The 15,886-nt window shown below is 37.6% G+C and overlaps 3 protein-coding genes across 3 annotated transcripts; 1 reads left to right on the top strand and 2 right to left on the bottom strand.

The window, feature by feature from the left end:
• Window positions 1–430: 430 nt before the first annotated feature.
• Window positions 431–3,423, top strand: LOC119991982 (50S ribosomal protein L9, chloroplastic-like). Its single transcript, XM_038838549.1, has 7 exons — window positions 431–631; window positions 845–972; window positions 1,562–1,607; window positions 1,973–2,070; window positions 2,150–2,197; window positions 2,452–2,643; window positions 3,152–3,423. Exons 1-6 carry the CDS (start codon window positions 494–496, stop codon window positions 2,570–2,572), a joined length of 579 nt encoding a protein of 192 aa, XP_038694477.1. The 5' UTR covers window positions 431–493; the 3' UTR covers window positions 2,573–2,643; window positions 3,152–3,423.
• Window positions 3,424–5,858: 2,435 nt separating this feature from the next.
• LOC119991851 (zinc finger protein ZAT5-like) lies at window positions 5,859–7,091 on the bottom strand. The gene has a single exon (XM_038838344.1). The coding sequence runs from the start codon at window positions 6,914–6,916 to the stop codon at window positions 6,017–6,019; it is 900 nt and encodes a 299-aa protein (XP_038694272.1). The 5' UTR covers window positions 6,917–7,091; the 3' UTR covers window positions 5,859–6,016.
• Window positions 7,092–12,314: 5,223 nt separating this feature from the next.
• On the bottom strand, window positions 12,315–15,735 carry LOC119991544 (cation/H(+) antiporter 4-like). Its single transcript, XM_038837892.1, has 2 exons — window positions 14,023–15,735; window positions 12,315–13,902 (listed from the first exon to the last, which is right to left on the bottom strand). The coding sequence occupies exons 1-2, from the start codon at window positions 14,932–14,934 to the stop codon at window positions 12,712–12,714; spliced, it is 2,103 nt and encodes a 700-aa protein (XP_038693820.1). The 5' UTR covers window positions 14,935–15,735; the 3' UTR covers window positions 12,315–12,711.
• Between the last annotated feature and the right edge of the window lie 151 nt (window positions 15,736–15,886).

The raw sequence follows: 15,886 nt of genomic DNA, 5'->3' as shown, positions 1-15,886 counted from the left end.
TCCAACATCCGACCCTGAGTGATTCTTTACGTCATAAGTTTGGAGAGAACTAATTAGGCAATCACTAAGCAATTATAAATCATTTTACTATGTGTACAATCTATAAGTTTTTCTTATTATTCGAGATTAATAATTTTTAGACCAAATAACAACTCACGGGTTTATCTCTAGTTAATTTGAACCTTTCGACTCATTCATAGGAGTTGGGTAGTTGATAAGAATTATTTGGGCTAATGGGCTTAAGGCAGATTGGGCTTTCGTGAATCCACTAAAATTTGACAAGGACTTAACTGCAATCAAAGAGTTGGAATGAGGTCAAAACATAATAAACTGTTTAATGGAAGGCCAATGTTGTAACCGGGACAAATTGCAGACCGGGGGTCCTGTCACTCACTCTGTATTCTGTAAAACTGTTGACAAAAGTCAAAACCCGCACATACTCGCTGAAGATAAGATCACACGACGAGGAAGTGTTCGGGTGCGGAAACTGGCAATGGCTTCATCATCTGCAGCGGCGACTTTCTCAGGGATTCACAGTTTCGGTGGAATCCCTAGAGAAACCCCAAAATTATCTGATAAAAGAACGGTCATGGCGGTTGTGGCTCAAAAGAAAGCTAAGAAGTCTCGAAAGGTAACAGCTCGTAATGGGAATTTGTCAATTTCCCTATCTACTCGTATTGCCGTTCGAAATCTTCTTGTTAAAAAACTGATGAAGATAAAAGGGAGAAATTAATGGGATGAAATGGCCCGAAAACGATTGACTACCTTCAGCTACTACATTTTCTCAGCAACCAAAGCAGTGGCTAGCTTGGTTTATTTTATTTATTGAGCTTCTTGTTGTTAGATAATTTTAAAAGAGGATGTGCCAGACCTGGGAAATAAAGGACAGCTTCTTGATGTGAAGCCTGGGTACTTCAGGAACTATCTTCATCCCATGGGAAAGGCCCAAATGGTCACAACACTTTTGCTCAAGTAATGTATAACTCCTCCATGTATATTGATTTTTTCCTTTTACAATGTTTGATTATGCTGCATGTAGCATTGATTTCCTGTCTCCACTTTGCATTTTTTCTTTTTCTGTAATTTAGGATATTATGATAGTGCATAATGCTTTGCTTGATGGAGATGGGCCAGTGTTCATTGCGTTTGCCTAGACATTTCATTTAATAAAGATAAAGATAAAGATAAACAATTCTCGTGGACAAGGCTGTAGTGGGGGGTCGGGAACAAGAAAGATGATTGTTTTTAGGAATTGAACCTTTGACCTTTAGGTTGTACCTTTGCGACTCTATCACTCGTCCACATGCTCATATATGGACATTCCATTCAATAAGGTGTTTATATTCGCATAACATTAAACTGAGACATTGAAAGAAGAGAACAATAGTAAAAAACTTTATATTTTGTTGAGATGATTTTTAGGAATGAATTTCGTGATTATGCACAGGATAAAAGTTTATGATGTCGAAATTGGTTGTTAAATCGTTGAGAACGAATTAGCTTGTTTCCTATGACCAAAGCTAAATTTTTGTTGTATTAAGTCGGTTATTATTTCCTTTAGGGAGATGCGGATGGAAGAAGAAAGAATTGAGGCTGAGAAAAAAGGGGTAATTGACTGCTTCATATATATTTTGCTCTTCTATTCTAGAGGCCACAACTACTATAACAGGCTCACAAGGTGTCAAATATAAGTTAAGATGTCTCTGTAGCTGTTATTGGATGACAATTCTGAACTTTTACATTTTTACTCCTGTGTTAGCCGATTGTGGTTAAAAGTATTAACTCTGTTTCTAATTAGAAATTTCAGTAAATTGTGTGTTTCCATATGGCGTCCCAGATGCCCTAATGATGTTTTACTCTTCATCTGTTAAATATTGTTTTTGCTAGTGTAATGATTTAATCAGAAAATTTATTTCCAAGCTTACTCATGCATAGAACTATCATTGTGTTGGTTTACTTGATCCTATGGCAGGTAAAAGAAGAGGCACAACAACTTGCTTTAATGTTTCAAACTTTTGGAGTTTTCAAGGTGAAGCGCAAAGGTGGAAAAGGAAAACAAATATTTGGAACGTGAGTTGGATCTGCTGTAACATTAAGAATTTATCACATGTTTTCTTGTATATCATCTGTAGCGTATGTATTTTGGCAGTGTAACTCCTCAAGATCTTGTTGACATTATCAAGGCACAGCTTCAAAGGTACCGTCTTCCAAACCATGTAGACCTTTTTTCTTCACTATTATGTGGACTTCGATCTGACAGTGGTGACCATTCTAGGCCCATGGCCTGTCTGATTTAAACTTTTGAAGTACTGGAGTAGCATATAACTAAAATAAGTAATCGTCTTGAAATTGGGGGATATAATGTACTTCTCTCACTATGAACTGATGTTGAAGCCCTCAATTCTGATATTTTATAATTGCTTTGTTCTCTGCTTGCTTATTGATGTTTAGGGATGTGGACAAGCGTATCGTTTTTCTTCCGGAGATTCGAGAAACTGGAGAATATATAGCAGAACTGAAACTTCATCCAGAAGTTACTGCCCAAGTTAAATTGTATGTCTATGCTAACTAAAGGACAGGCTACTTTTCGAGGCTCTGCTTTCTGAATGGACAGTTTCTGTGAGAAACTTTCATCCTTATGAGGTATGCTCACCTCTGAAGCTGGAAATCATTTAAACAGGAAAGATAGTTTTGCCCTAATACTGAAAATTTTCTGTTTGAGAAAAGAAAACCGAACCGCACCGAAATATTAGCAAAACCGAACTGAACTGAATATGTTCGATTCGGTTTTTGCTTTTTCGGTTTTGCTCATAGATAGTTTTGGCTTATAGATGGTTCCAGGATGTTATTCGTTTTTCTGTTGTGCTTAAGTGAAGATCTGAATATGGTGTTAAGATCATGACCCAGTGTTTATTAACTCATTATATTTCTTCTAATGTATGAAAGTTCTGAGTACTGATAGCATGCTTTTCTTAAAATATAAAGGGTCTAAGAGTGTTGAAAACCTACATATGTGTTGAAAATTAGATTCCTATGCTTACAGTTATATTCAACGCAAATATTGGTTGATGAAACTACCAACTAGTGTCTTGAATATGCATGTGCATCCATATTATTCCAAATAAATAAGTTTTTCACTGGATACTTGCAGGAGCATGGGACGCGGTTGTCAAATTCATAGAGATGCAGTTGGAACATGACAAATCTCTTCCTTGGCTGTGATGATTTTTTGTTGTTGTTTATTCTCTCCGCTATGATCCTTTAGAATTACTCCGGTCATCCGTGTTTGCTGCTTTTGAAAAAAATTAATGATTTTAACATTGAATTTAGTGTTACAGTCTCACTTTTTTTTTAAGAAGTGATGTTATAATGTTAGAAACTTTTCAATGGGACAATTAATTTAGTCCGGGTTAGGGTTTGAACCTTGACATAGTTTTAATCGAACAAAATTTTTATGTTTAGACTTAGATTTCAGACATATAACTTATGTTCAACCTTAGTTTAATCCGGATTGGACAAATTCAATCATCCGGACGTAATGCAACTCCTGCCAAGCAAATTAAGACACAAATCTGTCGATGTTTCACATGGTAATGTCTTACACTACACTACACGCAGTTCTCATTGCATAACTACAATGACCATGGAAAACCTAACCCAAAAATCAATATAGTTAGGTGCGTTCACCAAAATAAGACCATAAAACTACTAATGACAAAACCTCACTTCTTCATCTCTACATCGTGATTGTGAGGTGTCACATAAGACCAGATTTAATTAGCTTATTCAATTGGTTCAATATTGATCAAGTAGGGCATACCAAAAACGTATGTAATTGGATAAAGAGATTGAACAGGTTAAAGTTGGGAATACAATAGAAGAATATAATGATTTCTCATTCTACTTGGGATAAGGATCTAGAAATTTATAGCCTATTATATGTATCATTTTTCGTCCATATAAATTTATAGCCCCGTGATCAGATGCGGACGCACATACTACTATAATACAGGCATCCGTGTTTTTGCCAAAGTGTGGGACCCACTGTGTTGGGCCCCACAAATGTGTGTTGGAAAACATTGTCCATAATTTTGGAAGTTATGGGTGTGGAATTGACTTCTATTACGTACAGCCATCACTAGGTAGCTATGTATATACAGTATGAGCATCACAATCTTAATTGTCTCTATCACAAAATGATGGACGTGCCGCTACACGATGAAGGGAGGAATATATGGATAAGCAAAGGAATTTCTTTAGCCATCCAAATAGCTGGGAAATTGGAGAGCGAGCACTCCACCTCAGTATATCTCATGGACTGTCCGGACGGAGTACCTGCAGTAGATTACTCTGCAGTTTTCTACAGTTTCAATCAGCAGCGTCCAATCTATTTACTAAAATAAAATAAAAAAACAGACTGGGCTCCACGGTGATAAACACAATAGACGCCCTTGATAGAAACTGCAGGGGCCCTTAACTCTTAGCTTATCACTGTTGGACTGGTATTGTCGAACAGAATCACTTTGTGGCCACTGCAGGCTTTCCAACTACAAAAGCAGATACGTACATATATGTTTAGGTTGGCAAGAGGAAGGTTACATACACACTTAAGCAAGGTGAATGATGTGAAGGAGAATATTGGGAAGTTTCATTACAAGCTAAATTAACCCCCTCCCACTACATGTGCTAATGTCAATGATGATCTCTATTTTAATGCGGACATCTCACGCAATGTGTCCACATGCCTTACCCTACCAGCATTCACCAAAACGTGCACATAACAAACTCCCTAATAAGTGAAGTGTAACTGTCAGTTTAAGTCCCCAGCACCAAATTAATGATATTTATTTATGTCTTTGTGTTTGAAATTTAACATGGTATCGGAGCAAATACTTGGTCTATTTTGGACATGAGCTCTACCCGTGTTCACTTGTTGGACGTCGAATAATCGAGCCCACAAGTGCGGGGGAGTGTCAAGAATTGTAATCCCACATCGGATTGGCATAACCAAACCGATTGATATATAAACAAAGTTCAAACAACTCTCACATAACAAACGTGTTTTCCGGATCCAAGTACTATGGATTAGGCCCATGAGAACAAATCTAAGGACTCTTGACCTAAAATAGACAATATTTAAATCCACTCTTCTAGTTTGATTGCATGTCTTACGACAAATTAATATTAACTAACCTGGATCAGCTGGTAAAACCAATTGATGGAGTGGCCGAGACTACGAAGCCATGAAATCATGTCAACATATATAGTTAAGTGACTTGCAAAGCAAGCAAGAGAGGAGAAAATAGTTGGTCATGAATTAGGTGTAACGAGCAGGCTAATAAGTAACACAAAGGCGAGCCATTGAAAAGGAGACTACATGCTATGGCCAAGTGGATACATATGGCATGGCTAGTAAGCAACCCAGCTTGGCTATCCATTTATTCCCTGTCATTTTACCTCTTTAAGGTTTTTATTGTGAGCAAAGAGGAACCTAATCCACGACTTTTGGTTGTGGTGCTGGTGCTCTGCCAAACCCTAGCCATGCCACATCACTCTCTCCCCCCCACTACTTATTATGAACAAAAGCAAATACAAAAATTAAATCCAATAAAAAACACACACGAAAAAAAATTGAAGGAAGATGCTCCCATCACTTACTTTTCGTGAATGAAAGGCAACCATCAACACTAACCACTCACTCAAAATATTCACACTTGTTTTTGATAACCGAAAATAATTTAGTAGACATGCTCTTTGAACAGCTCACTACGTCCAAATTCTGAATCGAGTAAGACATGCGTAAATCCAGACCTCAAATGAGATTTTTAACGCCTTGAGTCTGCAGAGATAATCAACTAAGCGGTTGTTAAGTGGTTGTGAAAATATTGAAAAGCCAACAAAAATAAATTAAATACAAGAATTGAAAGAATTAATTCATGATTTCATCATGGAATAATATTTCAACAATAATAATTCACGTTTATTTTATTTAATTTTCTTTTTCTCTATTTTTTTTTCAAAAATGGCAGTCCACCAAAGCCGGGGCTGAGAACACGAGAGGTGGTTGCGTTGACGTCGCGAACTGAAACTTTGATTCAATGGTACTGTGGTGGTGATCATCTTCCGGTGCCGGAAGATTTAGATCCAGACACAAAATACTTCTGGCCGGCGTCTTAACCTCAATTGGTCCATCGACAGTGTTGTTGTTGTTGTTTGTGTTGGCTCTGTGTCGCCTCATATGCCCACCAAGTGCTTGTCCTGATGTGAACTCCGACCCACAAATTGAACACTCATGAATCTTCCCCTTATTGGGAATACTCTGGAATAAAACAGCAGTCGTCGGAGTAATTTTATTGAATTGCGATTCTTCATCGGTTTCTTGAATTGCAGGTAACGCCGCCGTTAGAGACTCTGTTTTCTCTTCCATCACCATCGGCTTTGGTTTATTGTGACTCGCTCTGTGACCACCAAGTGCTTGAAATGAAGTAAAACTACGATTACAAGTTTTGCACTCATAGACATGGAATCCGGCCGCCTTGTTATTGGTGGTTGTGACCCTCGCAATCTCTGAGATTTTTCGAGCTCTGAATCTCTCCTTTCGAATTTTATCGTTTCCTTTAACCACTTGCCTCGGAAGAAAATCACCTTGAGCGAGCATAATTAGGCAATTTGCCATGTCTTCCTCGTCCTCCTCCTCTGTACTTTCATATATGTCACTCGACGTCGTCGTCGATGTAATCGAACCATAATCCTCCACAACCGCACCACCACCGCCACTGCGACTCGATGAGCTAGAAGTCAGCGCGGTGACACCAACAATCAGAGACGAAGACCTCTGGCACTTGGACCGCTTGCGTTTAACGATCTGGTGTGTGTGATCGTTAAAGCCAATGAATTCTTCTTTAGCTGCTTCCATGATAAAACAGAGCAAGAAATGGAAAGGAAAATTGAGATATTTAGGAAGTGATCTAACAAACAAGCAAGGGAAGGGAGGGTAATTTATATAGACTATTGAGCGTGTGAGAGAGCGAACAAGGCGAGGCCTATTAAAGAAAGGGACACACAAACAATGTAGAGCAAAGAAGGAATAGTGAGGGGGTTTCTTACTTCCTTATATATAGTGAATGGTTTGTACTAATTGTCTAATTTGTTTGTTCTATAAGCTCGTAAAGTGAGGTCCTAATTTTTAGAGTTCAAAATATTTTTTTTTAAATTTGAAAAAAAAAATTATTTTTATCAATCTTACAAACCCAACGATATATTTTTCATTCGAAACAAAAATCAAATGCAACATGAAAAAAGTTTACGCAATGTCCTTCGTTTTATATTCAACGATCCAGAATTAACATGCACTTTTCATATTGAATTTGATTTTTGTTTCGAACAAAAAAATATTATTGGGTTTGTAAGATCAATCAAAATACAAATATATTTTTTCTAAATTTTAAGAAAAATATTTTGAGCCCTAAAAATTAGGATTTCACTTTAGAACCTCACTTTAGAACCTCGTAAGAGAATTCCTATGTATATATATAAGAAAATTGGTGCAACAAAGTTGGTATTTTATGTGGGTGTAGAGCCGCCCCCGTGAAACAGTTACCAACTTCCCATGAATTTTAAGTCTATCTTTACATGCATTTTCAACCTTTAAGAAAGTGTAGTTGACTGGAAGATGGATGCACATGATTTAATATGGATCACGTGGGGAATATGGGACCTCCGATTTCACATGAATCTTGTGTATCCATCTTAACATTTGAGATAGTCAGGACAAAAAACATTGGGTTTTTTAGTATTTTTTTGCAGGAAAAGTAGTTCGTTTCACGCGCTTATTCTATGATTTCATACTCTCAATGCAAGTTTTCTTTTCTTCTAACACTCAATTTGTCAGTGAGTTCAATTTTGTAACTATTTTTGTTAGTCTACACTCTATAATTAACACCTTGTTTGACAAGCCAAGTGCAATATGATTGCGTGTGAGAGGAGTACTTTTAAGTCTCCGTTAATTAAGGGAACAAAATAGGATTATTCAGCACTAATTAACCACTAGTTTAGGCGGTGGGGGAGAAAGAAGTAATAGGTGAAGATTAGTTGGGGAGGGCTAATATAATTAGAGTTAGGACAATTGAAGGAAGGGTGGTTAATTTGATGGTTGTTAAAGGTAAGAGTTAGTTTCATGTAAATTTAACACAAGTCACGAATAAACACAAGAAATAAAATGAAAAAAAAAACAAAGGGTTTTGCACTTTAAAAAGCATGCTATACACCTCTCATTCACTCCATGTTGTAGGTGTATTGTTGTTGATCAAAGGAAAGTAGCACCACTATTTGGGTATTTGAGAGATTCGGGTGGCTTTCAAGCAACCAAAACCACCATTTTTTTATAACTTTCTCAAGGCTTAACTTGCTAGCTATCTAGCCGCACTAGTCTCGCTCTCTCTAACTCTCTCTCATGGAAAGCTTGTGGGAACAGTGTGTATAAAGGGTGCCAAAGTGTCCAATCCAGCACGAAAAAAAGGGGACATAAGTGATCATTTTAAGTTGGCTGGCTTTGGGTTATGGATGGTATGATTACTAGTAGTTAGGCAATTTGGGGTCTAATTTGATTGACAACGTACAACTAGCTAGAAACTGTATTCAGCAGCCAAATGCCTTATTTTCTTTCAGTAAGTGCAAAAATACATATTCAGGTATTTACCTTCCTAAGTTTAAATTTTAGGGACCAAAGAGGTAGTAGCCCAATTGATGAGAGTTGTTTCTCTTTGAGGGGTTGCGAGTTCAAGGCTCATGAAATAATAAATTTTTTCATATTTGTCTGCATGAATTGTGGGAACTTTGTGCTTCACATACACCTATGGAGAATAACTAATTACTAGTTGTTACCTGTTAGGGTTGTGGTGACGGACTTGTCCTTTGACGTTAATTATGACTCAAACTTAGCATTCCACAACGGATGAGTATTCCAATGGTCACACCGAATGAGGTTTGCTACATTGGTTGCCCTTGTTCATCATTTTAAAGAAAGCTTAAATTTTAGAGATAAATGATATTATATCTTCTACGAAATTAGGGGTGACACGGGCGGTCACTTAGGACCCTGAATCTCCAGAACCCTATATTTTTGAAAAATTATTAGTGTTATAGCAATCCAAACTCATTTAAGTAACATACGATATTTAATTTTTTTTGAAGAGTGTCCCTTTTTCAGAATTCGTCTAAGACTCCTGGAGACTTAGATACACCATTGCATGAAATATCACTAAACTCGCAATGATTGGCGCAATGGAGATAATAAGACTTGCTAATGAAGTTGACTCACAAGTCAACTAATAACATTGAAATCTAGGGGTTCCGTAATTCGTTTAAAATTATAGAGTCTACAATTTGAATACAATAATTCAGGAAGTGTGTCATATCACACTACATTTTTATTTTTTTTCATTTTTTCATTTTTCTGACTTTTTCTCTTCCATCATATATGAATTGTAAGCTATAGGGAATTGCGGAGCTCCTAATCCATAATGTTGATATCTTTGAATGAGAAAATCAATAATTGACTGAGAAGTTACCCTCTATCCCTTGAGCATTATAGCTACGTATATATTGGATAACAAGCAAAGTCGATCTTGTGTTAACATGGTCGCAAATTCTTTCACGACAAGTGTCGATTTCTTATATGTGTACATATAAAGAAAACTTTTGATGCAGGCAGTGGAACATGCAGCGTTGACCGCCAACTACATATATTTGTTTTGATCATACAACATGATATTTAATTAGATACATACTGTTGTTCCAATAATACTCATGCCGGCTTTCCTCTCCCCACTAATTCAGCCGAAGATACTAACAAGAGATAGCTCGGTTGACAATCAATTGAATTAAACATATTTATGATAATTTTTAAAAAAAATTGAGCCGAAGATGCATTGGATATGATACACTAGTATATATCACTAATCAACTTAGCTAGCTAGCTATATTAAAAGAAAATTGGCCAGTCCATAAACAATATGATATTATTATGCAAAGTTTTTAGTGAAAGTGGTGATGATGGTAAGGTAGTCAATCTCAACCGATATGGTCTATAGACTTACTGGGGTTGGATTTGGCCTTTACCATACATGGTCATCGTTAATAGGTTATCATTAATTCATGGTTGTGAACACTTCTTATCCATATCCCATATGAGTTGAGCATAAATGACCGATATGATTTATAAATAAAGATACAATACTTCTCAACTATTTAGAAGACTCTTTTAAAGATAAAATCGTGTGAGTTTTAGGCCTAAAACAAACACATCTCTTTTTTACTTTTTTTTTTTTTTTGTGTATAAAATAGAGCATATTTTATATTTCAAAATTTAATGTGCTTATCCGAATCAATGGGCGTAGACGAGTAATGGATAGAGGGTGTGAGTGTGGCAGATTCTTAGCTAGCGTAACAAATCAAAGTTGTCTGTTCATGTGATGCACGTAACGCCTTTGCCTTTGGGTGCGATGCCGCTACTCGCTCACTGCTCTGCGTTTATTGCTTCTCCTCCAGATTTGATACTTCTCCCTCTTTAGTCATATATAATAATCTTATCCCTGTATTTTGATTGATCATAATTAACTTTGATTACCATTACGTAAGGATTCAGGAATATTAATTAAGAAATAAAGGTCGTTTTTGCTTAAATCTTGTATTTACATATATTATAAAAATAAAAAAAAAGATGGTGTGTTTACTTAGCTTGCATCACTTGAGGGGAGGGTGGGGTCAACCAAGGCTATGTCATAACTGATGGGATTGATGAGAAGGAGAAGTTAGTACTAGACTACTTACTAGTGAAGTAGTAATGAACTTAATACTCACTCCACTTTACACAATTCTATAACTAATTTGTTATCAAAATTTGAGGAGAAATTTATGAAGAAAGTCCTATTTCTGAATTTTGTCTGTGTGAGGACTCATAATCGAGAAAATATTCAGTCATCCTGGTATGTCATGTCACATGCTGATGTGGTATATACACCAAGATCAAAAGTATTTTCATATTTTATGAGTTGTGATGGGTGATTGATAATAAAAGTAGTTAATTTATAATTCAAATCATTCATGATTTGGCATTAACATTCTATAAAATATCAAAATGTTATTGATGCTGCTATATCACGTCAATGTATGGCGTGGCATATTGCGAAAGGATAGAGAAGTGGTAACACTGAAGTGAGAAGTAGCAAAAGAGTTCATTTCGGTCTTTTTCGTAAAAAAAATACGCGGCACAATAGAGAACATTGGATAAGATTTAACAATGTGGATCCCCTAGTACCAGTTTTAGGGGATCCAAACCCAAACCCATGAGCTACAATTCATGAAAAAAATGTTAGTTGCAACTAAGCATGAACTTCCAAACGAAGCATATATAATATTTTTTATTATATACTTTTTTTTCCCAACAAACTAAGTAATCCTTTTTTTTTTCTTGGTTGTCAGTGAACTAACCGTCTTGAATCTTACCCGATTAGATTTTTCCCTTTTTTTATCCGTTGAAAATATTAAATATGGCATTTTCATGATGAATAGAATATAAATATTAAATAAATGTGTTAGCCAAAGAAATTATATATGGAGGGTCACCAAAAATTCACAGAAAATTATTATGTGGCAGGGAGTGGAGTGGAAACCATCTACTTTTCAGTGATCAACCAACTGGATGAAACGTGAATCTTGGTCAATAAAAAAAAAGGGTAAAATACAATTTGCGCTCCTCACGCTTGTCAAATGACAAATTTTCACCTCCAATTTGATAAAAGATACTTAGAGCATCTCTAACGGGAGACGCAAATCGAGAACAAAATGACTTAACAGTCATTTTGCTCTCTCAAACCTCAAAATCAGGCCTCGGTCTCCATTGGAGTTATAAATATGGTAACAAAAATGATGATGTCATTTCTTAGATGTAAAATATGATCCAGAGGAGAGAGAAAGTGGAGGATGCAAAATGACAATTAGGTATTAGAAGAGAGTTTGATAGAATATATTTGACGGATTTTGAGGATTTCATATATGAAGACGAGGGTTTTGGCTATTTGGATTGGAGTATGAGACTTTATTATTGAGGGGTCTTGAAAGAATCGATACAATTGTATTTTTCATTACATGAAAGACACTTCTCAAGAATTTCTAGGCCAAAAATTTGAGTGTTTTTTTTACAAATATGGGCTGAAAACTTGGGTTTTTTTTAAGCAAAAGTCTAAAAGCCGAAGCCCAAGCCCATTGAAAGGTTGCTTTGGGCTTCTTGGCTTCTTCAACCTATGGATGATTGTTCGCTTCTCTTCCTGAAGAGTGCCTCGCAGAAAGAGCTGCTTACCCTTACATCGCCCTCTCTCTCTCTCTCCCTCCCCGTCATTCGCGATCATGTGAGAAAAACAGAGAACTTGCTAGGGTTTCGAGTTTCGATCCGTTTGCTCTCTCCCCCATCGCTCGAGTCGAAGTGCTACATTGATTTTATGTATCTACGGTTTCGCGGAGAAACCACCAGTTGTTATCTAGGGCTCTCTATGTTATGATTCTTAGTTCATGCACTTCTGATTTGGTTGTTGTGGATTTTTTCCCAATAGTGTTTAGTTCTGCTGGAATTTATATGGTTTTGTTGTAAGCACGAAACTGAGAACAAAATGCAATTCGAGGATTTGTGTACATATTTACTGCGTCATGACCGTACTATTTACAAATTTGTTGTTGTATAATCAATACAGAAACTCTGGTGCTGAAATCTGGTGAGGCAAGTAAGTCGCCAATGACTCCCAGTTCGGAGAATTCACTCCATTCTGCAAGACCGGACGTTTGAGGGCACTCAATGCCATGGCGTCTCCCAACTATGATGAGGTCGTAGTCCCCCGCCATTTCTCGAATGATCAGAGCAGTTTCAGGTCCGTCCTTTACCACCTCCTCTACATATATTACATATCCATCACCAACATTGTTTTGCTTAACATCCTTCAACACCTCATTGTCACGTACACTCTCTGTGGACATAATTGTAGTGCCTTCCTCTGGAAGAAAGCGTGTCACCGTGAGGTTCACGGATGCATCTTTAGCCATTCGTTTGGCTAAAGTCAAAGCCTCACGATCATCGTTGCCTCCGAAGAAGATCATACCCACAGAGTATGATGTCTCCTCTGTGGGAGGCATGCTTGAAGCTGAGCGGAACAGGTGGCCAGAAGAGTTACTGGATGCACGTCTCATAAGTTGAACTAAACCATTATTTCCCTTCCTGACTTGGGGTCGGTCGACAAGGATACCAATAGAGCAAGGAGACCTTTCAAGAACTCTGCAATTTAAGGTCCTTATAAGATTGTCTTCTGATGAAACAATCCCATCAATTGACCACTTACGGTGGAATGGGAGGAGTATGAGAGACGTGGCTCTGTTGAGCGCGAGAGTTGTTATGTCTTCATGCATCAGGTCTGTTGGAGACATAGCTGTGAAGGTGTTCGCCGATACAAAGCCCCAGTTGTCTCTCTCATATTGAGAAAAAGCAAGGATGACGTTTTGAGAGTAAGGGTGGACGTCCACCACCCTCTTCGTTTGATGGGAAATGAAGAGTGGAGTGGATCGGTGACCTAGCTCAATAAGGTGAAGCACATAAACCCCAATAGGACTTTCTTGTGTTGCATATGAGACATCAAGTAATCTTATTGTAGCAGCTACGTCTTCAGGTTTGTGAATGCAGGAAACAATCCGAAGTTCTGAGTTTGGCTTTACATGCATAATGTTCCTTTTCTGGTAGCCGGCGTATTTCCTTGACGGATCATAGAGGATTTTCATCAGCAGTGACACAATGATGGAATTGAATATATTGCAGACAGCAACGAAAGAAAACGTATCCCCCGAGAGTGCCTGCAAATTTATTTAAGAAGGAGAAACGCTTTAGTCAATTAGAAAAAAAATAGCAGGTATCTGAATCACAATAGTTACTATCTTCTACAATTCCTCTACAGTTTCAGTGTCAGAGCCTTGATATAAACCTACATTGTTGTCTTTTGAATAGGTGTAGCTTGCCAGTATGACAACGCCATTGTAGCTCATGATAGTAGCAATTGTGATAGTATCTCTGATGGGCATGTGGCTCAAATATGAAGGAATCAATACCCCCACGAATTTGGAGATGGCTGCAACAATGACAAGCACTAGACTGTGTTTCATGTGATGGAAGTGATTCAGTAAGCTCTTCAGATCCACTCTCATCCCAGCTGTAGTTACGTAGATTGGCATAAAGACACCAACAATGAAGGACTCAAACTTATCTATCAATTGGGTTCCTATTGGTGGTCCTTCAGGTATTGTTAATCCCAGAATGGATGGGCCGAAAAGAACCAACTGATCGAAGCTATTCGTGTAAATCGCAGATGCAAAGACTACGACAAGGATGATCTGAATGTACGTGTTCTTTACCGGCCTATCTTCAGGTGTATGCCTAATCATCCAAAACATTGCCGGCCTGATCAGGAACACAGCAACGATGATGAACAATACTATTGCAATGGTGTTTCCCGCAGCTTCTCTAGCTCCGTTTGCATAAGTACTGACTGTGGTGATGCAAAACATGATAGAGACTGCGAACATGTTGCTGACTAGTGATGCTGATAGCGCTAACCGGCCGAGTTCTGAGTTGAGGGCTTTGCAGTCGACGAGGAGGGTTGCGACGACAGGAAATGTAGACATGGACTGCATAGCAATAACCATAAATTGGTCAGGCCTCATTTCTTTAGGCACTCCTGCATCTCCCATCGCCATATGGGCAATCACAGTGGCAGCTAATGGCAGAGAAACTGCTACGAACCCAATTCCCAAGGCCTTCTTTCCTGTCCTAAGAACCATTGTTGGATCCATCTTCACTCCCATTATGAACAAATACATCATGTATCCGAATGCCGAGATCATTCCCAACGCTTCCTGACCTTCTTGGCGAAAAAGCTTTTTCTCGACGAAATCATCCCTCCCTAGAGCCGTTGGTCCAAGGATTATGCCAGTCTATTTTGCACAAAACATCACAATCTATTCTCAGACACCATTTTATACAGAACATATATCATTGGAAAGACATTACAGGGGAGCATAAGAGGCAGAGATGAGACACATACCAAAAGCTGAGAGACGAACACGGGGATTCCAATACGCTTGAGCATGAAATGAATGAGAACTGTGACCATGAAAATCACAATCAGCTGCAATTCTAGAAGTGGCAATGGATGGGATAGAATTCCTGCAGTTGCATTCTTCTGAAAAAGGCCCGCTGAATAGATCGCGGGTGGTATAGTAATGCATTTTCTTATTGAACCATTGGTATACTGTGCGTCAATGTCGATAAATGAATAAGACTGAGGATGATGAGGATGACCTGCCATTATTGCAGAAAGCTGATCAAGAGAAAATGTGACGAATGATTTGTAGAGATTGTGTTTGTGTTGGTGTTGGCTGAGGATGCTAAGAGGAGGGTATATGTACAATAGATAGAGTATTCTTCCAGCAATGAAGAAAGTCTGAGAACTCCAATATGTGCTGTTCCATGTTAAAACAGCTGAAGGACATCGAGGGTAACTGAATTTTGTTGTAACGGTTGGTTTTTTTACTATTTTGTTTATTTCATGGGAGGTTAATCATCCATGTTCATCTATGTGTCTCGTCAAACATTCGTCAAATGATAGTTTGAACAATTCAACCATTTATAGGTCAAGTCAATATTATTCCGCCACAAAACTTCTTTTTGTCTACCAAAAAAAATTATTATTTTTGTCTATAAATGGCAGTGAAATCCAATGCAACTAATTAATGTTTATAAAAATAGTTCTTGAATTTGAAAAAACAAATTTTGGTAACCGAGAATTCTTAAGGT

This window comes from Tripterygium wilfordii, chromosome 22 (genome assembly GCF_013401445.1).
Source record: "Tripterygium wilfordii isolate XIE 37 chromosome 22, ASM1340144v1, whole genome shotgun sequence".
In the NCBI taxonomy this organism is placed as follows: Eukaryota; Viridiplantae; Streptophyta; class Magnoliopsida; order Celastrales; family Celastraceae; genus Tripterygium; species Tripterygium wilfordii.
This window is presented reverse-complemented; position numbering and strand designations above follow the sequence as displayed.

Bases quoted from the DNA above. Each gene is read 5' to 3' on its own strand.
- LOC119991982 (XM_038838549.1), top strand. From the start codon at position 494: ATGGCTTCATCATCTGCAGCGGCGACTTTCTCAGGGATTCACAGTTTC. The intron at 632-844 runs GTAACAGCTCGT...TCTTGTTGTTAG, and splicing joins AAGCTAAGAAGTCTCGAAAG to ATAATTTTAAAAGAGGATGT. The intron at 1,608-1,972 runs GTAATTGACTGC...ATCCTATGGCAG, and splicing joins TTGAGGCTGAGAAAAAAGGG to GTAAAAGAAGAGGCACAACA.
- LOC119991851 (XM_038838344.1), bottom strand. From the start codon at position 6,916: ATGGAAGCAGCTAAAGAAGAATTCATTGGCTTTAACGATCACACACAC.
- LOC119991544 (XM_038837892.1), bottom strand. From the start codon at position 14,934: ATGATCTCGGCATTCGGATACATGATGTATTTGTTCATAATGGGAGTG. The intron at 13,903-14,022 runs GTAGGTTTATAT...TCTCCTTCTTAA, and splicing joins CCTATTCAAAAGACAACAAT to ATAAATTTGCAGGCACTCTC.